The following is a 26,071-nucleotide window of genomic DNA, read 5'->3' as shown; positions in this document are numbered from 1 at the left end:
AACTGATGCTCGTAGATCAAAAACTTGGTTTGCTAATACGCCCTCCCCCAACCTTACAAATTCACTTTCACCTCTAGACTGTTTTACCCCTGCCACTGCCACTACTACTATGCAACCGAACGTGAAATTTATCAGCTAACAGAAACCGACCGAACTGAATTATTAAGGTACACACATTTTAGTGCGTGATAATACACACGGATACACACCATCACCCAAGGGAGCACACAGGACAGTGCACGCTCACAAGAATTGGGATTATAATTTGCTTCTGCAATTTTGACAAGGCTTGTTCATCCGTCCACCTCACACAAACACAGCCAGGAAACCAGCTCTTTGTAGCGCACACAGCATTCGGTTACAACCAGATTAGCTTAATCATCATTGTTGTTTATCCTCGTATCTGTGCATGGGACAAAAACTCGTTGCTCCTGCTTCGTCCCTCCCTCACTCACCCTCTCTCCTTCCACGTCGACAACGATTTATGGATGCATTCTTAATGTTAGTTAGTCGAGTAGTCGAGATATGTGGATTTGTCAAAGTTTATCTTTCAAGATATTCATGCATTTTTAATGTGACAGATTACCACTTCTGGATGTGCATCACCAGCAGCGAATCTAAACCCTTATAGAGGAACTAATGAGTTGCTTGTCTTAAACCAGTGAATTGGTTTTGTTCTCTGCCCAGTTTGCACGGAGAGCATGAGTTTTCTGGGGCGACTGACAAATTCCAATGGATTATTTCTTGAAGACCATAACCGAAGAGCTGCCACTTTACCATCAGTTCTGGAATCAGCAATTAGTAAAATGTTCAATACCGTTAACTCAAGCCACCGCAGAGGTCTCCCATCATTTCTTGAACCAGCAACATTCAGTAAAAATGCACTCTTTCTTCAACCGAATGCATTGATTAATTCCCTTTCGCTATGTAAATTTACCATCTGGTGGTTTGCTCTTTAGCTCATTCACAGCTGCCAGAACTGTAGGCTCGTGATCAGCAGTATATTGGTATTATTCTGCATAATATAAAGCATACAAACTCTCTCAGGATTCCGTTCTACAACAAGCTTGGCTTTTTTCATCTAAAAGGCATAATGTTGTTTCACAAAACTCCCAGGCACCTGGGAACCGGTTTCATTGTGCTTTGGCCATCTGAGCAAGTGCTCCATATCACTTAAACCAGACATAATTTAGTCAAATTTTGTTGAACATCTTCGCAATGGAATTCCGACTCTGTCCGTCTCTCGTAGTTTGCACGGAAGAACGCCACTCGATAGAGTCCCCGACTTCAACAGTTTCACCGTGAACTCAAAACTAAACATTCACTCAAACTGCTACTCATGTCTGTGATAAATGTTCTCGGCTTTAGAACAATAGACCTACATGATGAGCCCCAAAATCAGGCGAAACTGGTAGCGGGTTGACCTCGGATTAGGAGTAATAACAACATACAGCTTATATCTAGCAGTTCACATTTAGAATGTAATTGGGTTATTGTTGGTGGAAATTAAGTAGCCTTGTAGTGTCTGTGGAATAAGTGGACATGGATAAGGTCTGAGCATGGGCACGTACAGTGTCGTTCTGAGCGGTTGACGGTTATCAATTCAAACCGGTTGCAACCTGAGTTGTACGGAGTACTGCACAACAACTGGACACCCTCTTGTGAATCAATACAGCCTATGTCGCAATATCTTATTCTGGTCGATGAACGCATTCACAGAGATGCGGAACTCTTTTCTGGGTGCCATAAACAATAAATCCGACAGGGTTCATTAACTTGGAAATGTTTTCAGAGCAGATATCTGTAAAAGAATTCCGGTCAATATGCCCTAGAGACCACCCCACGCACAAAATCCGAAACAACTATTGACTGTGATTCCCCGGTGTTTTTTATCTCCAATACCTCTTTATGTCACTCCGCCGTCCAAAAGCTCCGTCTGGTTGTATGTACTTCATCCTATCGACCAAAATAAAATGATCTATAAACACTTTTTGGAAGCCTATTTTGACTTGTACACGGAACGGGTTGAAAGGTAATTTAGCAAACATGTCCTCAGTAAGTTTATCTACGCACTCTGACTTGTAACTCAGCAATATCACCTAGACAAGGGAGATAAGAGCAAACCGAGCAAAAAGACAATCTCACTTATTGGCTTAAAGCTACCTAATTTGGCGGCTACAGTTCAAAAATGTCCTATTAAAGGAGAGCTGAGGGGACAGTTGCAAAAGAGGGTTTGAGATCCCATATGTTTCCTACATACAGTAGTATATGCAGGACAGAGACCCCTGAGATTTCCGAAAATCTAGATGAAATCATTGGAACGGGCTTGGTGTATTGTAAGAAGCGCAGACTAAAAGATGCATCTAACTCAGAAAGAATACTTATTTAACCCATTGTCGGTTGATATCCAGAAGCCCGAGGCCGTGAGACCAGGCCTAAGACACCTTCCGTCAGACAAAGCACGAACAGTGACGAACAAAGAGCGGAGTCGCCAGCTAAAGCTCAGCGCGGATAACCCATGATACTACTTACTCTAATACTGAATATTTATAAGTGTTTGGTGGGTTTTAACTAGAGCGGAATATTGCTGTCTACTCCCAAGTAGCGCCGAAGTACAGCTTCTCAACTCTAACGATTGCAATCAGTGTTTGAGATGAGGTTGGCTTTTGGGGCGCCATAATATTGGCTAATGAGTGTCGCCTCATACTCGTGCCGCGGACAGTCATGAAGTGTCTGTTTCGAAATATAATAAAACCAAATTGCATGGGACACAGTCTGATGATGGGGATCCAGAAGGTCAGATTCTGGCTTTCTGTCCTATCGGAAAAATGCTGAATGGATAAAACTAACCAGCTACAATCAAGCATATCCTCGTCCCTTTAAGAGTAAGCTCCCACGAAAATGAATAGCTATGGAGTGTTCGCGGCGAGAAAATGATCCACCATACCCTACAAAAATTTAGCAGAATGCCTTGACGTCATGTCATTTTGTGAATGCTTAGGCCACGATGGCCCCAAAAGTGACCTCCATATTCCATGGGTCTGATGTTACTGGACGTTACCAGTGTCGAATGGACAGGAAATTTTATGTATCACTGTTAGAGTTAAGAACCATACCCTACAAAAATTTAGCAGAATGCCTTGACGTCATGTCATTTTGTGAATGCTTAGGCCACGATGGCCCCAAAAGTGACCTCCATATTCCATGGGTCTGATGTTACTGGACGTTACCAGTGTCGAATGGACAGGAAATTTTATGTATCACTGTTGAGAGTTAAGATTACATAGTTTTTTTCCGAAACTGGTTTTATGACAGCAAACTCAACGAGTAGTTTAAAGTGCTTCAAAATATCTGGAGAAACCTCGAGAACAATTTGCGTGGTTTTTAAGTGAGATTTCCCTATTCACTTTGAGGTCAGAATCACTTGTTAAAAATAACGCATTTATCCCGGGCGTCACAAGCTTGTAGCCCGAAGAGCGTTCGTCGTGCAACAACTAAAGCTTTTTGGGACGTCTACCATGGTTTCCATACTTAACTTCAGTCTTTTGTTTTCAGGCGATCGCCAAAATAAATAGCCTTAATTTGTCAATGTGAATTTAAAGTTGGTGGGGATCAAAATGAAAACAATCACAATTGATTCAAACCAGTCCAGAACCCCGTTCCAGCGAGTGTGTGGAGTTACGGGAACATAACTCCAATCGAAGGGTTTCAGACAACCTTAAAAGTAGTATGTAGGGTCTAGACATAGCTGCAGTACATTTGTTAATCGGTTAGTGACTGATAACCGGCTACCCTTGCCGCTAGCAGTTGTCCGCACTTGGTTGGCTAAAACTCTTTGCCGAGGTAACTTTTGCAGGATCTAGATGAGAGTACGAGTTGAACCAGGTAAGACGTCTTCTACAGGATAGTCCTATAGACATGCACAATTTGTGTATAGTTCAATGACTGATCCATATTCGCTTGCGAGTCTATTTTGAGTTCATTGGAGACGGTTGATTTCCTGAAAAGTTATCTCTACTCGAAGTGATTTAATCCGAATAACCTGAAAATCATCCATATATACTAAACAGATAGAAGATAGACCACTCTGGGCTCGAGCATGACCAGTTCTTATCAAGCCTGTGGTCGCGCAATAAAAATCGAATCACTATTAGCACTTTGACAATGTTTTAAAAAAGCTATCTTTTAGAGAAATAGGCCACCAATGGGACATCATATTCTATCCTGTTTGTAAATAATATCAAGTACTGAGAAATTTTAAAAAGCCTTTTCCTGGTTTATACAGTGCGCACAGAAAGGCAACTTGAAAAACGCAAAGATCTCCGGTTTTAGCATTGTTTATACTTTTTGCTGCGCAAACCATTATGAAAGTCTTACCACTGCATCTCTTGAAGCGTCTGGTAGCTTAGGCAGTGAAGGTGATCGCTGAGTTGTTCCCCGAGTTTAAAAAAAACTTGACGAATATTTTTTCGATAATCAAATCGGCATCCACATTTCATAGCACTGGGTTGTAATCAAGCGCTCAGTCATTGTTCAGGCATTGGTGAGTGCCCGCCTACGATCGTTTAATTTCTGTTAACTAGAAGACGACATCTAAGTATGACTGGTCCATCGGATAGTTAGTTCTATTTGTGAACTCGTTGGGTCGCATCCTAATTGTTCGGCGAACTCAATCAACCATCATATTGGATTGGGCCTTATCTACATAGCGTGGGAACGAAAGATCACCAACTCAGCTCATTTGGAATGGATTGTCAGATGGACGGGTCAAGTGGATCTTTTAGTTTATGCTGCATATACTTCCAAATTCCTCCTCACTCTTTAACGAAATGCTTCTTCATATGACATTCATACTCACATGCCGCAGCAAACATAGTTTGTTAAAAATGTCTTCGGCTGCATTCAACACCAGGCACGTAGCCACTCATATCACACCTGGGTTTGAAAAAATCCACGTAATTAGCAGAGTCTCAACCAACATCACTCTTTCGTCTTCGTCTTTGCACTTAGCTCTTTGGGTTAAGTATCACTGTGACATCGCAAAGACTGCTCATACCATGTCATGATTAATGGACAGGTTTTCATCACCGGATTGTGCGTGCTGAGTGGTAAGATGCCGATAAGCGGAGATTTTCTCGTGCTGACACTTGGTATTTTGATGAACTTTATCCGACCGGGATATTATCCTAGAAGCACAAAATTCTATCGAGAGAAAACCTGAGTAGACCTTGTTTTTCTAATGGTAAAAGCTCCAACGTTATTATCATCCCGTGCAATCAGTAGGCTGTCAATCGAAGTGCAGCGCTCCGCAGGTGCATGTTTGCTTTAATGGGAAACTTATGTGCGCATCTGTATGCTTGGAACTAAACACAGACACGAGTAGATGGTAAGTGAAAAAACGGCCCGCTCAGAGTTAAAGTGAGATTGTGCTCATCCCGAAAACCTGATGCAGTCTGTCAGTGATTAGAATTGCGATGTTCTCCTCCTCATGTGTGCCTATGTGTGTTCAAAAAGTCTCATCACTATAGTACAACTACACATCACGACAGTGTCTTGAAACCGGTTGTCATTATTGTTTCGGGGCCTGGGGGAGATGGGAGAGGGCTATACTTGTGGATGCCATTTTATGCTTGGAAATGAGGGTTGGGAGGGATAAGACAGAACCAGTTCCAGACTACATTATCATCGTCAACAACATAAGCACCAGGAGCAGGGAAACAATAAGCGATTAGCTAATCCGCGCATTTGGAGAATTTGATGTGAGCCGATTAGTCTAACTGACAGTCATGTTCGTCCTCCTATTGTGATTTGCGCAAGCATATGTATGACGGTTGCTGGGAATTTTTCAATTTTTATCTGTCCACCAGCCTTAGTACACCGTCCCCCGGCTGAAACGAGTTTTGTCTCACGTTATCTTCCAGTGAGAAAGGACAAGCGAGAGAGAGAGAGAGAGCTTTTAGCGTAGACAGATTGCCCTGCTGGGAATTTTTCAATTTTTATCTGTCCACCAGCCTTAGTACACCGTCCCCCGGCTGAAACGAGTTTTGTCTCACGTTATCTTCCAGTGAGAAAGGACAAGCGAGAGAGAGAGAGAGAGCTTTTAGCGTAGACTAGATTGCCCTGTGTGATAATGCTTGTTATGGTTCTAATTGGGGAAATTCAACAAACACAAAACATTCCAACTATGAATGCTTTTTTTCAAATTTCGGTGCGTTGTAGAACACATCAGTCACTGTTGAATAGCTAATTATAGTTGGGAAAAACTATGGTCAAAATGCTTTTATTAGTAGTGGAAGATGGGGTCGATAGGGATTTTGAATCGGTACCGTCCAAAATCGTTCCCAAATAGGTCGTTCATTGTATAATAGGCAGCGATACTTGTCTGCCGTTCGCCAGGCTTTCGAAACAAACTGTTTTTTGTATTTCCAGCCAACATTCAAAGAAGTCCCATTAATTCAAGATTTTGTATTGGATCCGCAGTTAGCGGGCGAACTCGCACTGTTCCAAAGCACAAGGGGGTTGCACTTCTGCTGGGAGCACCTGCGCTGTGATGACAGTGCAACGGAGCATTGCGATCAACCTTTATTTTCCCTCCTTCATCCTGGAAGTAGGAGCTGAATTCAGAAAACGACAAAACAGCAAAGAAGGCTCGTCATATAGTCTATAGAAGAACCTTCCAGCAGGGGAGTTATCACCTGCCCCCTTTGGGGCTTTTACCAGTTCGGTCACGTATTGGCTGGCTCCTTGAGTGATGTTTTTTCAGAAGGACATTTCACACATTCATGGGAATTATCCTTCTTTCGAGCTGCTTATCGATTCATAGTGAAGAGAAGAGATTTCCGCTTGTCAGTGAAGACAACCCATTTTGAAAAGCTAAGAACCACTGTACAGCGGTTTCATTGTTGTTGGGAATCATCAGCAGCCAGCATTTCACAAGACTCAGAGAGTTTCGAAACCTAAAACTTAGGGCGAGAAGTTGCTTACTTAACCGATGAGTATAAGTGGCTTATGAGTAGTGTAAATGTCAATGCATCTTATAAAATTGAACACCTAATGTCAAGCCACGCAGAGCCATTCATGGCTCACCAAAAGTTAAATGTTGGCTAACTGGCTGGCTTTTGATGTAACAGCTTGTCAGTGACTGTAATACCTTACTGAAATTTCATAAAACCCTGAAATACCGCCTCTTTCAGTGCCGGGAACATGAAATCTCAAGAAATATGGACCATCCGTCTGATGTTCAGACAATCAGCACATGACATTTCACAATTCACTTGTCACTGGATCACACATCAAACTTAGCAGTGACTAGCTCTAAGCAACTAGGTAGCATAATGATGGCGTTTTCCGGCTTACGGCTGGGGTATTGTCCCAGAGATGGACACAGTCTTGCTTAAACCAGCTGACTGTCAATGACTGATTGAATAACCTAGAAGAGCGTTGGCAGAATGGATAGAATATATAGCTCAACTAAGCTCAACGCCCTTCTGTATAAAAAGCGGTACCTGTTTGTAGTGTCGGTTCGTTCCCCCAACAGATGGCAGTTCTGACGTTGAGAAGGATAATTTCTATCGAGTTATTTGGGCTCGTTCGTCAAACAAGAACCACTGGTATTTTAATCCTTGCATGAAGAAGGATAATTTCTATCGAGTTATTTGGGCTCGTTCGTCAAACAAGAACCACTGGTATTTTAATCCATGCATGAGATATGAATGCTCAAGTAGGTCGTCTGAGCTCCTTGGAATCACAATTGGGCTGTCGATTCGGAGTCTACGCTCGTCGCACAGACAACGGAGAGAGATTCCTGCAATTGCGTGCTGATCATCAAATGTTTCTGGTCATTACGAAATTTAAGCATAAACGTTCGCAGCCCGTAACCTGGCGGCCACCAACTACAAATCAACCGTGTATCCAGTTGGATCACTTGACCATCAGCCACCAGTGGAGAGGTGCAATTAAAGACTGCCGTTCCTTCTGGAGGACGTAACTTGATTCCGATTGCGCCACGGTGCGCGAATGCCTGAATGTTCGTTCAGGCCTTTGCAAGTGAGCAGGAAAGATTCCAGCACACTATCTTTGAAAAACGACCAGAGCTTAACATCGATCTGAGCTAGCTCAACAACTCTCCACAGTAAACCAATACCCTACTAATAGTGTGCATATGGATGAGGCGTGGCAAAATGTGAAGGGAACTAGTTTAGCGGCATTCGCTGCTGTCTTTCCGACTTCTCCGATTCAACCATAAGACAACTTGATGTTTTCGAGATCGCTATCCGCGACCGATGCAAAGAAATCCAAAAATCAATGGGTACAACGGCGCGCGCAAATACTTCAATCACCGAAAATTGTGGAACCTAAGGAAATACCAAGAGCTCTGGTGGACAGCTGAAGCTCGGGAGATGAACAAGGCTTTTGCTACCGGAAACAGCCGCGTCCTATACCAACTGATACGATCGACTGGCCTCAGGGGAGCAGCGGTTAGTGAAAAAGTGAAAAAGGTGACTCATTAATCTACTCGCAAAGACGTCGAATGGAAAGATAGGCCGAGCACATCGAACAACAAATTAGCTGGCTCCTGCAACACAGCCTGTGGAGAAAGTGCATGCCAGCAAATGAAATGTAAACCTTAATCACCGTCGGAAAGAGAAATAAAGTACGAAATGTAGGCACTGAAATGTTAGAAGGGACCTGGGGCGTATGGTCTTTATCCAGTCTTCTTGAAAGAAGGCTGAGAATCCCTGGTCCTATATGGAACGAAAAGAAAGTACCATCAGTATGGGGCTTGTCAACAGTTATCCCTCTCTTCAAAACGGGTACGCGGCTGCTGTGTAAAAACCACCATGGCATCATCCTGGTAGTCGTGACATCTATGGTCAACTGTGGTCTTATCTTTCGAAGGTCAACTGAACACAGGGAGAGGCGGATTCGCGAAAACCAAGCTAGGTTCCATCCTGCAAGGGGGTGTATTGATAAAACTTCCCCCGTCCATCTGATTCCAGAACAGTGATACTATTTTCAGCGAACAACAATAGTTTGAAATCTACCTTCGGCTCTTGGACCGTCAGGCACTATGGAAGTGTCTATGGAGCAAAGGTGTCCCCTATAAAGTCTTGATCCTCCTTAAGGCACCAACTCCCGCAAACGTGTTAAGGTCTACGGGAAGCTCTTTCCTGAGTTCTCCACATCAAGTGGTGTCAGACAGGGCTGTTCTTTTTCACCTTTCCTTTCCAACTCCGTCATTGTTATGAATATAGAGGACTCATTACCAGCCTCTAAGAGCCGAGGGATCGAAGTTCATCCGGGACGTCCGCTCAGAGATATCGAGTACGCAGACGACATATCTCTCCTTGGATCTGACCCCTTGGTACTGCAAGCAATATTAAATGATCTAAATAATTATGTCCCGCCTTTTGGCATGGGCTTCACACCTGCAAAGTGTAGAGTGCTACTGCAAGACATGATGGGGGCTCGAACCCCAGCCTCATGCTTGCGGATAAACCTGGGCAGCTTTATTAGTCCCCGTGGTCTGGCGAAGGATGATATTTCCATCCGAATTAGGAAGGCCGGAGCAGCTTCTGAGAACCTGTCACCTGTTGTGGGGGCGTGACATCAGCTTCTCTGTCAAGGGCCGAGTTCACAATGCTAAGGTGCGCTCCATATTACTATATGGACCAGAAACCTAGCCGCTGCGCGCCGAGGACGCCAAAAGACTTTCACTGTTTGACCATCGATTTCTCCGGAGCATAGCCTGAGTCTGATGAGAATACCGGATCAGTAATACTGAAGTACGTCGAGTGGCCTCCGGGTAGATGTACTGCATAGAATGTACTGACATGGTCATGTGCTCCGTGTGCCAGTTGACTGACTTCCTCGACGGGTTCTTTTTGCAGAACCACGCGAAGGATGGAAACAAGTTAGGAGAGGCCAAACAATGACTTGGTAGTTAGGTGTGAAAGCCATTACCAGCAAACTCAGATGCGCTGGTCACTGCCGTCTCCTTGGATGAGAACCCCGAGATGGGCCATGTCAATGGTTGGAGACATTGTCAGACATGGTCCAGTGGCGTCCTCAGTGGAGCTCCCGCAATTACCTCCAATGCATAACACCTTTCCCAAACCCTTTACATATTAGTTTAACGGCTTCCTCCACCCCGCCATCCCCTCCCCTAAACCATCAGTAGAAGAAACTGTGGCAGCTACAACTGCTGTACGATATGTACGCTGTTCTTGCAGCTGATAATGACGAGTTCATTTCCGCCCCGACACGTCGCTTCTCCCTATTTTGGGATAATATTTTGATTGTTATTTCTGCATTTCCGTTAAGGATGAACCCCAACTCGGTTCTGGGTTGATGGATTATTTGCCTACGTACACTGGAGGAGCTGTTCTCAATCAGCCTGAAGTTAAAACAACGAGTTGGGCCTCTCCAGTACCAGCAGAGTGAGGCTATACACTTGGAGGCGATGACGCTATGGGTCGTTGGATTGTGTTGCTAGAATATTTAGTCCCCATGTGCCAGTGGTAACACTAATTCTTCCACCTTACAGATTTACGCACCAGAATGCAGTGTAGCTTTTAATGTAACCATTTCTCACATTCAGTAGTTTGTGAAGCTTCCCTATTGGACTTCAGGTGCATCGGATCTAGGGGATCAGCTCCTGGTGTCAACACTTTCACCAAGTGGGCGCGTAACCTTTAAAATACGTAAATACGGGAAACAGAGTAAACTCTGGGTTGAACTAAATACCTCGCTATCTGGAATCAGTGTCTGAGGTGTAACAATATGGATAATGAACGGGAATTCTTTATCACTGACCCGGATCCTTGGATAGATTGTGGACCTCACAACCATGCCGGACAAATCCATTTTGGCTGGAGAAATTTCCCTTGGTTTCCATGTTCGAGTGAACAGGCTTAAAAGCTGGTCTCCGCATCTGGAGGCTTAAGAATTTTTTCGCAACTCACTGCCACGATTCTACGGATGCCTTGGATAGATTGACAGGACAACACAGCATTCCACGACGCTTACTTGATGTGTTCTCCCGCTTAATGATTTTGCACTGTTCAGTTACTGTTTTGGTCCTCAAGAGGCATTGAGACTTACCGAATAAGTAATTGTACAAGGTTGTAGAGGTGAATGAATCCAAAACTCAATTAATAGATGCTTCAAACAAGGAGCATGATTCAGAAGCATCGCTTAGAGTACTGCTCATTTCCTCGTCATCGCGTGAGCTGCAGACGCCTTGAAGTGCGACTGAAGGAATGAACTGTGAAACACCCCGCCAAGTAAATGATATCACGAGTTTGTTCCACAATTTTGTAGTTTTCATATCCCGATTTGAGTCGTTTTGGTTTATTCCAATTGGGGGAATTTCTCGTAAATCTTCGATCAGGATTAGTTGGCGGTGTACATCAACTATTGTCCGAAAAGCTATTCAAGTACAACATCGAGGCATCGGTGCTACCAATAATGATAGTGATGATGATGATGATGTTGATGATGAAAAATGGTCCAGTTTTCATTTGGTGGTAGTGAATTTATGAGGGAAAATATCGCTGGCCCATACGCAAAGCGGGAATCTGTGGTTATATATTAGGATAAGGATCGCTGTTTTTTTTCAACTCATGGGTTACCGTCCATAAAAAAACAGAAATAAGTAGATTAACCGCAAATCCGATCGAGGTAGCCAACCACCTAAAAGACAGTTTTGAGGTGAAGGATTCATTTCACAGGGCTACTGATTCAGTCGGTAGGGCCGCTTAGGATCAAGTATGATATCTGAGCAAACACCTGCGCCGGGTAACAGCACCACTATAAGCTGTCTGGTAAAATTTATGCATTCAGTGCTAAACTCTAGCCGCGCCGATTTTTACATTATTGCCATTCAGATTTCCTGTTGAAAAGTGAAAAACAACCGATGGATGGGTACAGGCCATCAAGTGGTCTGCATTCACGAATTCTGATGAGTCAGGTTCAAGGTCACGTTAAGCCTCATCTCAACCCCAGGTGAACTGCAGTCACCATCACTTAGGCGTTCGATGACATGAGTCGCGACCTTACTCAGACAAGCTACTCTGTCCTTCCGTTTATCACTGCAACAGAAGTTGTGTGGACCTGTCGGTAGTACTAGGAATATTGGTGTAAAAGAAGTAACACTGCTGCCGATGTAGGCTGAATCCTTGCAACACTCAGTTGTTCGGTGTAGATCAGAAAAATCACGATGAATTAATGAACCTTCGCTTATTGCTCACCTGTTTTTTAATAACATTCACCTACAACCTCTGCGGAACTTCCTCTGTGTCTACTCACCAACCCCAAATTTTCGACTCCAATAATGCATGGTTTTACTAAAACCAAGAAAACTGGTATCTAGCAATTACTCGAAGTCGGTAGAAGGGCTCACATTAGATCAGCTCCATCTTTGCGTTCATTGAGCAAATTTAGTCTCCGAAATATATTACTGATCCACAAATTAAGTGGTAATTTGGTTGTCAGTCTTGCCGAGACTGTTAAAATTGACTGAATCACTCGTATTCAAAAACCAACTGATATACTCTCGATTGGAACAGCACAATAGTTCTCTCGAAATAACTTTGTTTAACAAAACTAGTATGGAACGGTTACTCGAAATCGCACACAGCCTACTACCAATTTCTCCATGTTCAACTTGGCGGGCGGTCATCTTAGATGACCCGGAGTGGATTCATTTAATCAAACTCTTTTCATCAACTCCGTCTCACGACGACTGCTATAGTTTGGTCCTTTTGAAAAAATAGGTTGTCGTGCGCTTTCTATCCTTTTCCTGGGCTTAATACTCAATCACAGTAATATTTTATACTAAGTTTTGACTGGTCAAAAACTGGTTACTTAATATGCCACCATACATCCATACTGTCCACTTCGAAACAGGGTTTGAAATAACTCTACAGTTGGTCCTGGTACATCCCACCATTAGAGAACGGAATTCACCAGAAAGCCCAAAACCCGTGATTGTAGTAGCAAACCTCTATGCGCGGTTCAATAAATATTCCAACCAAACAGTTTGTTTTGCCACGGCGTCTGTTTAAGTTGGTTTGTGTACCAAAAGCGATATCCGAGCACTATTTGTGTTACGGTCGTTTTCGATCGAGAGTAAGCGGGTGAAAGCAACATCACAGGCGAAAACATAACACTTTTGAATGTATTTGTGTTTTTTTTCTTTGCGTACCAACATTATGATCCCTCCCCTAAAAACTTCCAAGTAAATGTGCGGTGTACATGCGCGCACACACATCAGAGGTAAGAGAAATTTAAGTGACTTTCAGGATAATAAAACGTTTTCACAACTGACACTGTTAACAATCCCAGCTGGAGAACGATTTGCCATCTATGAAAGCACGAGTGAGGGGCGGGAGACGACAAAACAGAATGGGCCAAATACTTCAGAGGAGTGAATGTGTTTGAAAACGATTAACTTGGGCACCGGTAAATGCGTCCAGGTAAAATGCCGCCCAAAACCGATTGATCTTTGCCCCCGAAACACAAAGCTCAAAGCCCATAAACACGCTTTGTGCTGTGCAATGTATCCCAGGAGGAAAAATATTGAATGGCAAGTATCTTGGACATTCATGTAACTACAGTATATGCACATGTGTAAATTACCCGATAGCGAAGAGGCAGAATGCGAACGGAAGAAACTAAACTCGAGCTGAGAACGGGAGGGCGAACAGCTGTTTTCGCTGTAGCCAAGCAAAGCATGCTTTCCGTCGGTTGTTTTAAATCTGACTTAACGGGTGAATCCGCAATTCCTTGAGGTCAGCTAGAAAAACGTTCAAACTATATAAGATGAAAATAAAATAATCGATGAATTGTACACCATCACTTCATGTTAGTTTTGTGACTCTTCAGTAATCCAAAGAGTAGACCCAGCGCTATTCTCAGAAGCGAAATTGAATAACTATCCACATTCCACGCAAAAATAGTAATCTCAGTCAACAGAAACTTCAGTGAGTTTTGCGAAGTATCATTGTAACTATCCGAGCCTTTTAAGTTTACACTAAGAACTCTTTGATCCATGCGTGATCATTACCATTCTCTTCACAATTTACGTATTGCAGTCAACGCGTCTACGTGTTAAATCGATCGAAAGTGAACAAGGCCATTCGTCTGGTGTCCATGCAGTTTGATAAGACAGTGCCATTCATCAAACATAAGTTCGATTTTAATATTCCACGGCGATCGGTGTAGTTATTTAAAGTGTAAGTCTCGTGAATCCATCAACCAATTGTCATCAATTCTCCAGCGTCTGAAACGCCAGAATGTTTCGGTCTAACGTCCATGTCTATTCGTTTCCTGATGCTCACTACGTAACCAGCTTGGTCAGTCCTACCACAGCAAGATAAGGGAAGGAAACTTACTGAATATAGCGTTTTGACGAGCCATTAGGTATCATTTAGGCTTCTAGAAAAAGAAGTTGAATACCTATTTATCTTAGCTTGCTTCGTAATTTTAGGATCTTTGAGTTCGCAGGCCGAGATATGATTTCCGAGAGGACAATTGATAGTCTGTCCAGGGTGGTCAAAACAGTCGCCACTACGTCATTAGTTGAACTTGTCGATGGTATTGTAGAACTGAGTTGTATTGATTGTTGTATCTTTCCAGTGATCAGCACTTCAGAGGTTACAATTAGATCTTGTTGACATATCCTTACATGTATATCCTTACATGATCAACTGTTTTCAAGGCAAAGTGTTATTTAGCGACACTGTGGATAGCAACCAGATACTCTGAACTGCGTGAACGGCCGTATGGCGGAACGCGAAATCTTGTGCTCACCGTTAAGTAGGTTGTTTGCCAAGTACTCTTATTTGCACACAGCCAATCACCCTGAAATCTTTCAGTTCTATGGTAATTAGTGTGGAAAGCGCTTTTATTCATTCAGACTGTATACAGAATGTGCCACGAACCCTTGGATCAAATTCATTCTCAACTCCCCTATCTACCGACAACTAAAACAGAAACCCCTTTGAAATAACTACTCGTCGCCGAAAGAAGTGTGGTCTTTTTTAATTTTCGACATGAAACCCATCCGAACTTTGATAAGGGCCTCATTCTCAAGCATTAGGATACTGGCTGACCTGTTTTTCCTAAATGGCACGATGTCGGGCGAACTCCGATCCCCTCACTATAGTTTTGCAACAATAGTTCAGTGGCGGAGAAGCTTGATGTACCGCAGAATTTTAGCCGATAAATTACTCGTGTTTCAAGCCAGTTGACCCCATTTGATTACGAATTGTGCTGTAGTCTGCCTTCAAAACTTTTCGGTACCTTCAATCGTGCTCATGCTACTGTTTTCAGTTATCACAATGAGTGTACTGTGACTTAAGTGAGACAACCTTGGCACAAATTTAGAAAAATTTTAAGAGCTTAAGTCGTTAATTACTAAACTGTTGGTCAGTACGGGTTTCATAGTGTTCCCCCAGCTTTGCTTTCGGTATTGTCTAACCATTCTCTATTTCCTCAAGGCCAGACAACAAACTGTTCAACAATTTTTATCAGCCAAACTAGTTCCTCTTCTGAATTGTTATTTACAACTTGATGCAGACTAATTCAACCAGTCTAACTCTTTCTTCTTTACTTCCCCAGGCCTCAGCAACCACGTCAATCTTCCGATACGTTTTACCAACTTGATAGCCAGGTTCCAGGTGAATCTATCGAAAAAACAAATTTGTTTGCAAATGAGTGTATTTCACTAATTTTGTGAACTTTGGATTCAAGAAGAACATAAGTTTGAATGAAATTTGGTGACTGCGCCTACCTGATGAACCGCAAGAAAGGCGAAACGGTCGTGGTCTATCGAAGAATTTTCAGCAACCTTATGAGTAGTGTATTACATCTAAATTGATTAAATCTTAACTGATGTCCCGTGAATATCTTCAATTCAGAGGTTGAATTCTTCTAGACATCTAAATGCTTCATATCCGATATTCTGATGGTAGTGAACACTGATTGCAGGATAACTGTTGCAAAGTAGAGTACAAGATATAAAAATTTCTCTACTTCGCTCCATTTCAACTACTGGTGTGTCCTTGATGATTCAGTTACCATTTTGTCATAACCAAACAAAATGTGTAGCTTGTACACGTATATGGCATGAGTATATCAGACCCTCCAGACCAGCTTACAGGAGAACGCACCATCTCTAGAACGATCTTCTGAGGACAAGATGCCAGAAGTTGCTTTTGGTGGCAAATGTATGGGACAAAAGCACACTTGAACCCGTACATATTAACCATCCATTAAAAATGCCTCAAAAAGGTCCTCTAACGCCCATCAAAACCACCCCTTCGTCTGAACCATTTTTATTACTTTTTTCATTACATCCTTCTTGTTACTTGTGTTTGAGCCCATCGGTTTTCGAATGCTCCCTTATTTGTAATTTTTGGACTACATTGGAAAGCGAATAGTTAATCAATGGAGCAGAAACGCAACATGCTTTTCAATAGGTCGCTGAAAACCTTCGAAAGCCAACAGCAATTTTTGTACTTCATGAGATTCAGCAGTGTGTGCAGTCCCCAAGTTTTCATCACACTTATGTTTCTCTTTAACTCATGTTGGACAAAATTAGCTAAATAACCACTTTTGCATACGAAGAAGACCATTATAAACGAGAAATTTAGCTTGATTCAGTTGAGTCTGCAGTCAAGAATGCTCGTTTTTCTTGCTTAGTTTTGTATAATTGTAATCCTCGATAATCAACCCAGCGCACACCTCAACGTGAGATAATCACGTGTTTAAACTTCCTTCTATTTTGGCATTATAAGTACTAAGTAACTACCAGCCGCAATGCCTATCATCTGCAAACTGCGGCTCAGTTTTTCTACCACAACCATATATGCTAGCCCTGCACCTTGTATCCGTTATCGAAGAATTTCACTCAGTAGCCTTTATCAGAGTTACTGGTCTTTTTTTGATGGTTTGAGGTCGTCTACAGGTAAAACCGTCCAGATTAGTGGAGGGATAGAAAGATAAAGTTCGTAACCTGATTATTCACAAGAAAACCCCGTCTAAATGGGAAGATAGATGACACAGGACAGACAAACATCTTATCCAGCGTGTTGGGATATTTCGACTTGTAGTGCCAACGGATGGTTAAGTTCTGAATATTGATAAACTTCGCCAGGCTGAGAAAGAGGACTTGCAGCGCCACTACAGACCACATCATTTGAAGACATTACATTTCTTCAGAAAGCATTAGGGGGGCTTGTGACGCAAACGTTGGAAAGCTGAGCTGCACAAACACAGTCTTCAGTCTTGTCAGATACTTCCATCCAAAGGGAAGCGAGAGATTTAGGAGTATTTAAGAATAATTTGTGCCCGTCTAAGACCCTACTTATTATGCCTAAAACGTAATAAGCCTACGTACCAGAACTCTATTGTGTTCAAATTGTCGTTTTTCTCTCTTGCTAAACAACAAGAAATGAACCTGAAACAGTTGGTATCTTTTGTGCTGGTTTCCGTTCAACTCGCCTTCCAAGCACGAATAAGTACTGCAAATTTTCCTAAACGCTTTAGTAATTGTTTGTGTTACACTGTGCTGCGCAGATTTTTGATCTTAACTATTCAGGCAGTTGCCAAGACGAATAATGTGGACTGCCGTGGTATTTTCAATGACTTTACAAACGCTCACTCAGGGCATACACAAAACCTGCTATCTCGATTGTGTGTCAAAAGAATGTCATTTCTGAGGGTAACCTAATAAAAATTTCCATCCCTGAGTAAAAATATGCTTAAAGAGAAGTATCATTTGCATGCGGTGTTCAAAGGCCAGAATTTTGACTAGGTGTGGGCATGGATTGCTAAAAAGCTCAAACAACTCATGACTTCCGTTTCAGGTATGCAGGCACACGAAACATCTAAGTTGCAGTAGATCTCAGGTCAGATCCCGGGTAAAGTGAGACGAAAAAGTTCTAGTTGAACAGACCAGGAGGATGCGGTACAGGCATCTTCTTTCCGGAGGTTGAATGGAATGTGAATGTAGTCCACTGAACTAAAAGAAGCGTCATTAACTACTGAAACTCTTATACATAAGGAGATTTCGTCCTTTTATAGAGAGTAAAATTGTGCTTGCTAACTTTCGCGATTGGACTGGGTTTATGACAAACTGATTAAGTGTACATGTTTTTTCTCAAATTCCGGTAAACGTGTCTCTCAGCCGTCGCTAAATATGTGGTGTATTTCATTTAAAATCATCTAATCAAAGGAAATAGTGAAAAAATTTCTTCAGTTAAAATCTGTCTGAACACTACAAAGTTGTCAATGACCTGCTGGTGTCCCGATGTGTAAGCGCTTACCAACAGAGTCAACCAATCCACACTGCAACATTGCGCCAGTTAAATGTCAGCTAATCCGACACGCAACAAAGTTTACTTCAGCTTTCATTAACGAACTACAAGACCGAACTGAGAAGCAAAAATCCGACATGCAAAAGAAGAAAATCCAACCTTCGAGTAACGCCGTTCCTAAAAAGGTACTTCTGGCATTACTGCAAAATTTTGAAACGTTTTCAGTTCATCATACCAGCATGGTTCAACTTGCTTTTATTATTATTTTGGCAGTATTATTTGGCAGTACACCGCTGTTTGCCACATTGCAGCTAGTGGTAAACAGCCTACTTCAAAGTCTCCCCTTCCTGAGCAAGGTACTCAAGCAGTATGGACAACGTGAGTTGAACCTGTTATACTACTTGAAAATTGTTGTTGATAGTTTCACGTTTGTCGGCGTCATCCCTCCTTCAGCTTATGAACTCAGAAGAGTATGAAACGAGCATCAAATCTCTACACCAACTTTACTTCCATAAGCTCATCGGATTAGTGTTTAGATTAAGATATCTGTTGACTTTCTTTGTATAAAAACGTACACGTAAGCTTCCGTGCACACTGTCACATGCATGAGATATGCGGATCACTGTTTTAAGAAACGCCTATCATTAGTCGCTTTACGTCCTCTTGCAACCCTCCTCAAGACCATCCGCAAAAGGACTTTAGTCACCAACTTCTGGTTTGCAACAATTAACGAATTCGTTCAAGGTCGCGTTCTCCCAAATGTACGAATAATTACCGACGATAAACAAGCTGAAATTTGGATAAAAGACGACTTCTTGTGAGTTGGATGGGGACATTCACCTGATGTGGGGCTCAAAAAGTCTAATACACTTCCACCTCATTGCGAAATTTTTTTCAATACTACTTCCTCGAGTTACCCTATCCGTACAAGGGATAGGGTACTCAAGTAGAGTCATTATTCCCACTGGATGAACCTGCCTACTGCATTTAGATATCTCCAATGGAATTCATTTTTTTAGACTTCTATATTTTAAAAAAGGAAGTGCGATAATAATTCGTTTACTTGTGTATCTGGACATTCGATGAACTCTAATCAGCGCCGGATTGTGTACATTAGTAAACGCTGCTATATACAAATTTGATAAAATGAAATCAAGTTATCGTGGTTGTTAGGTGGACAGATAAAAGCAAGTGCAACACGGGAAATTGATTCTTCTTTCGGTGGTAGTTGCAGGTGTAGTCTCACAGCACTGTGTGGGTTCTGCCGCGATTGTGTTATCGAGTGCAAAAGCAACTTCGAACAAAATTACGGGGAAGTTGATTCTCAGATGAGTAAAATATTTATACAGCGGACTGTCTCTCGGCATACGAACTTACGGGAAGGAATACACATCGGGAAAGCAGTTCTTCTGTTTGTTTTACAGGAATAGCGGAAGATATAGGCGGTGTGTTTAAAACGCAGGGAGATGCGTCATAATCCTCGTGACTGTCTACTGTGACAGAATTACCGGGATTTGCCTTTCCATTTGAATCAACCGAAGTGCCATTTGGTGATGAACTACTGGCCAAATCACTGACTTGGAATCCACATTGTTGTTGCTTTGTGCAGATGACTTGAAGTTGTTCTGTCGAATCATGCTCTTTAAGTGAATGCTTCTGAGGAGTTTGACTGCCATGGACCAGAGCCAGATGTTGCAATAGTTGATTTAACGTGGTGAAATCAGTGGATAGATTTGGGGCACATATGGGGCAGCATAACTTGGTATCAATTTTTGGGAACTCCCGATTTTCCGAGGCTGAAAAATTTATGTTTTCTGACACTTTTAGGCTGCAGCTTCTCGGAAACTGATCGTTCTGGTTCCATTTGTCCGTTTTTGGTTTGAGTGCAGGAAAGCCGGCTGGAGGTCTCTTAGGACGACTCCACTGGGTTGTATGGCAGGAAACACCGGAAAACATCTGAAGTATAAAAGATATTTCTGCGTTGACTTGCGTTACCAACGAGAAAGGAAATCGTTTAAATTTAACAACACTTATTTTGCCTTCGTTTGAAAACCATTACCATTGTGATACGTCTTTTAATAGCTGCACAGAATCTCTATAAACCCTCATCTGTATAAAACCATGTTCTTCACCTGACACGGCAAATTTGTTGCGGATATTTAAACAGTCCTAGCTTTATACTGCACAATTTGGGACCTACTTAGAAATGTAAGTGACCACGAAATAACATTCAAAAGATACCATAAAACGACACCAATGAAATGAATGTTCAGGTCAGATATTGCTGATATACCTGTCTTTCCTAGCTGGCGGACAACTCTCTTGAAGGACTTCAGGTTACGATCAGCAAAATACCGACATCTTACATCAGATCCTACGGAAATAGAAAAATCGGACATGCCGACAACGATCCAGGTCGACTGTATATTAACGCTGCTTCTTGCCGAAAGACCCTTACTTACAGTTACCCACTTTCGGTACCCACAGGTACGAGATGAACTCGGATGACAGCTTCTCGTGAACAGATTGGAAACCTCAGGAGTTGGCTTACAATATCTCCATAAAAGGTAGGGAATAGACAATTTCCATCTCCAGATACCGACAGTTTCTGGAGACTGAGTTGTACAAGATGGAGGACCACAAATTTCACATGGCTTTGTCTCAGCCTTAGGTCATGAGGCTGACATATGGAGTGATTTAACTTTGCGTATCGGATGACACAAAAGCAATTATTGTTCGAAAAGAGCTGTAGCAAAGGGCGTGAAGCGAGTTGAGTACAAGTGCTAACAGTGTTAAGGGATGGGAATAATTTTTATATTTGAGCTCACTTGGTACAAAATCCAAACACAATGTCCAACCTTCATTTTACAATGGGCAAAAAGCTTGAACATAAAAAACTACAGACGCGTCTCAGACATCCCAAATCATACTGGAAGACCCAAGTGAACATATAAGATATTCAAATCCTATGACCGGCAACACTGTCAACAGTTCTCTCCGGCAGCAGACAACGCCCTCATAGATGACCATTTTGGTTAATCCTTGGATTGTTATTCAAAGCAGGAGTAGCTCACCTTCCAGAAGAAGCAACCTACGTGAGTAGGGCTGCTTCCGGTCAGCCTTTTCAGGAAGTTCATCCCGGTGAAAGACAGCCTCATGCAACGAATAGGATGATAAAGTTAAACGCACTCTGTGTGCAAAAACAGAACTCTTGGATGATTTTGTCAACACTGGATTGACCGCTTACACAATGGCAAAATTATGTGCCTCCAGACGCTAAATGCAGTCAAACTGGAATAGTCGTGATCTAGAAGATTTGTGGTAACAAAGGGAAAAATTGTAAGGTCTATTGATTTATCGTAAATGCACCTGTTTGGGCTGGCTCTCACTATTCTCCAACTTTGGTTCTACGGAACGGGAGACAGAGGAACTATAATTTGTAAGAAATATCATAGAAAAACATGTGTTCCCCAAAGAACTATAGAGCAAACAGATGGAAAACGAGTGAAAAAAAGTTGCCACAAAATATTGACTGCTTCCGTACTTCAGTATCATTGGGTATGTTCAGCTAATTTATTCCAAACGAAACGTTTGACCGAACTTCTCAGTCAAAACTCTGGAGGTTTCCATTCGTCTTGGAAAACAAAACACTACACTATCGAAACCATACCCAGCTAACTTTGTCTGCTTGCACAGTGTGCGAAACGAAGAGATCATTTAGAATTCAGTCATGTTTGTCTCGTATTTATTGATACACTCTTCACAACTACCGTTTGTGATGAAAGAACTGAAAGCTCTTTCTTGCACAGTAAACAGCACGCAACTGGTGAGATTTCGCGCGCTCCACATTTGTTTTTAGTGTTCACGGAAATAACAAATGCTTCATGGTTTGTAAACGGTTATGGACGCAAACAGCTGGCGAAATTCACTCCAAAGCACTTGGATTTCTTTTCATTTTTTCTGTTTCTGTTTACAAAAAGCGGTCATACAGGTGATGTCGGGCTGTTTGTTTAGTCGAATCAATTGTTTGTGGTGTTGGCTCCAATCAGTTCACTCAAGTTCATGATTCTGGCTTACAAGGATGGTGAATAGGTTGGTTATACGCCGAGGCCGAGTATATCACCTCAGTGAACAATAACCCATCCGGAAGTTTGGTTTGCATTTGAGATTGTTTTCAGATAGAGACAATTCAGAAAAGTTTACCCCATACTGCCCATTGCTGCTTGTTGATTAGCTGCGTAGATGATTCTGTGAATTGAATTCCACGCTGCTAAATATGGAGAAAACTTACGCAAGTTTTAGACATGGAAGCGAGTGACACATTTGAATTCCTTCACACCAGACCCAGTGGTTGCCAACTTAATGAACTGACGAATGTTGCTTATTCATATGGAGTATTCCGAACAGTTAGTGAGATGGATCATTCCATCCGTAGGTAACCAGATCTGTAGTGACGCTTTTCAATAAACTACTTAACAAGATATTACTACCATACTCAAATGAATCCTTCGTCTGTGAAAACCGTCTGTAACCAGAAGCTCATGAGACTCATGTTAAATAATGAGCATAAAGGGCCCCGCATATGTTCACTTTGGTTTCTGACTACGGAAGATGGTTAACAAACATTTAAGGGCTACTCAAAGACAGTAACAAGCTGCAATGAGTTTTCATTGTCAACAAAAGTACTAAATCACCTCAAAAGTAGGGAGTTAAAATCAGGACCTTTTGTCGTGTATCTGGTAGTTTGGCTGAGTTGTTCGTAAGTGGGAAGGATCGCTGAACATTGAGAGGGACCTGGGAGTAAAGAATTCGTTTCGTTGACAGACCGTAAGACAGAGGGGTGGAATTTAATATGAGACTGAATATATTCGAATACCACATACCTACTTTGTGGACGAATTAATTCTGCTTACGACAGGTTATACAACGTTCCAGATTCAACGTACTTTCTCTTAAAATAACGTTACTTGTAAGACTGTTGAGAACACCGAAACAGTCCATTGCCGATTTCGCGCATGTTGAGGTGTAGAAGGTAAGCTACTGTTCAGTGAACTGAATTCCCACTTGAACACCAAAGTGTACAAAGGCATACCTATGCACTCATTTTCAGAATAAGTCTACGCTAACACTAAACTCTCAGCCATACCTCTCCTTTATGAAGGTCTTTCAACCAAACATCTTTGGTTTACCGTTGGTGCGATATTTATGAGTATTGTTCCAGTTGACCCAAGAGGCAGGATTCAACCGATCATCCCATCAACACCAACTTAGCTTGGGAATGAGCGCGTTTTCTCCTGTTCGAATACAGCTTCTTCCCACTAAGCTTAAGACAAAAGTAACATCATGTTATTCTAAAAAAACTACTCTTATCGCATTCATCCAAGAAGTGGCTTCAAACCGGTTCCATTGAGGCTCACACAGCGCAGAAGTTGCATTACAGAATGAATGAATAGAATATGCAGAGGTTCCTTTCTTCGCAACACACGAATTGCTCCCGTCTTTCATTGCATGCAGATAAACCGTAGAACAGACCGAGGCCGTTTCTGTCTAGAATTTGGATGGAGGCTCTCAAAGTTTAACAGAACGCTCACAAAATCTTAATGCCTGACATCGGACTGAGAAGCAATAAGTTTCAGATAAACCGTAGAACAGACCGAGGCCGTGTCTCTCTAGAACTTGGATGGCAGCTCTCAAAGTTTAACAAAACGCTCACAAAATCCTAATGCCTGATATCGGAGTGAGATGCGATAAGTTCTATTCGCGAAACACAATATTTGCAAACAAACTTGGTTTTGCGAGAGACTTACCCGCTGAATCACTCTTTTATGGTGCTTTCAAGTAACTGAATGTGTTGTATTAGGCCTCCTCATGTTTCAATTAGTACGATTTTTGAGATATCGCGGAACATGTGCAGGCTTAATGCACTGCCTCGCGGAACATGTACAGGCATAATACACTGCTTATAAGGTTGCAGAAAACTCTTCAGCAGCGCACGATCGGTTTCATCCCTCTTGGGATTCATCGGGTAGGCGTATTCCTCGAGTTTCTGTCAACCGTATGTGCTATTTGAACCCAAATTGTACGAAATTATCGAAATGCACTCATTTGCAAACAAATTTGGTTTTGTTTTGTTTTGCAACTCAGCTGATTCTCTCGTTTATGATGTTCCCAAGCAAATGACTGTATTCCGCTAATTTCGAACAACTTGGGTTCAAGTAGAACATAAGATTGACGTAAACTCGGGCACTGCGCCTACCCGACGAGCCCAAAGTAGGGTGAAACCTTTCGTGGGCTGTTGAAGAGGTTTGATCAACAATGTGAGTAGTGTATCAAGCTTTATTCGCCTTTCTAAGCAGCAGGTTTCTTTACATTTGGCGGAAACTAGAACGTAACTTAAAAACTTGAAAAATCATGCACGGCTCGGTGCGCTAGTCAGCTTTCAACGGTACATAGTTTCGTGCCATAAGAGAGGCTGCCTAAGAGACCTGATAGGTGCGTCTCTTCGTCGGAATGGAATATTCTGCTGCACTGTGTGTCAGTTCGGTGTCTTGCTGTGATATGAACCTAGATGGTAGTTGGGTGGTAAAACGAAATAGTACACAGTAACTTGGATTGACGGATGACGTTTGCTATGCTCTGAACGCCACAGCTGGCAAGTACTTGCTGACTGGCTTAACAGGGTCGTAGTAGCGAAAAAGTCGAATTCAGTAACTGATGACATAAGTGTTCAGACACCTCTTTGAAGCAACGAAGTCACCATTATGTCCGTGCCATTGGTGAAAAGCTCGTGTGGATTTTATTGTCGAAAGTCAGCAACCCACGAAAGTCCGCAGTTATGAGGACCTGGAAGACGATGGTTCGAGACACAAATGTTGATTTCTCCGTACAGAGTTACAAAATACTGAATGTATCCAAGTATCAAGTTCGGACTGATTCTCAATTACTTTTGTTCTTAAATATATGTATTGAAACACTCGGCTTGGCTGAGATTTGTCGCGGTGAAATTGAAAGAGGATTTTTAGGAGCTAGATGTTTGGACGTGTATCCAAGTATCAAGTTCGGACTGATTCTCGATTACTTTGTTTTTATATATATGTATCGAAACATTCGGCTTGGCTGAGATATGTCGCGGTGAAAGTGAAAGAGGATTTTTAGGAGATAGATGTTTGGACGTATTAATTTTGTGGTCAGTTCTAGAGAGTAATTCATCGCAAAAAGCCTGATTATTCTGGGAATTGTGTCAGTGCCGAGTTCGGTGATGTTGGCAGTGTTTTACCGAAAAATCTTGGGTTGCATGGTTGGGTTTGTAGTTATACTGCGGTCCATTCGGTGTCTTGCTGTGATATGAACCTAGATGGTAGTTGGGTGGTAAAACGAAATAGTACACAGTAACTTGGATTGACGGATGACGTTTGCTATGCTCTGAACGCCACAGCTGGCAAGTACTTGCTGACTGGCTTAACAGGGTCGTAGTAGCGAAAAAGTCGAATTCAGTAACTGATGACATAAGTGTTCAGACACCTCTTTGAAGCAACGAAGTCACCATTATGTCCGTGCCATTGGTGAAAAGCTCGTGTGGATTTTATTGTCAAAAGTCAGCAACCCACGAAAGTCCGCAGTTATGAGGACCTGGAAGACGATGGTTCGAGACACAAATGTTGATTTCTCCGTACAGAGTTACAAAATACTGAATGTATCCAAGTATCAAGTTCGGACTGATTCTCAATTACTTTTGTTCTTAAATATAT

The 26,071-nt window shown here is 42.2% G+C and overlaps 1 protein-coding gene across 1 annotated transcript in view; it reads right to left on the bottom strand.

Moving 5' to 3' along the window:
* Positions 1-26,071, bottom strand: part of T265_10819 (hypothetical protein) — a gene marked incomplete at both ends in the record, with an annotated part of 71,372 nt that overhangs the window by 38,027 nt on the left and 7,274 nt on the right. Inside the window, one exon of the mRNA XM_009177298.1 lies at positions 19,701-20,279. Within this exon, the coding sequence (XP_009175562.1) occupies positions 19,701-20,279 (579 nt within the window). The remainder of the gene's footprint in view (positions 1-19,700; positions 20,280-26,071) is intronic.

This window comes from Opisthorchis viverrini (assembly GCF_000715545.1).
Source record: "Opisthorchis viverrini unplaced genomic scaffold opera_v5_410, whole genome shotgun sequence".
NCBI lineage: Eukaryota > Metazoa > Platyhelminthes > Trematoda > Opisthorchiida > Opisthorchiidae > Opisthorchis > Opisthorchis viverrini.
The sequence above is the reverse complement of the archived record's forward strand: the minus strand, read 5'-3'. Positions and strand labels throughout refer to the sequence as shown.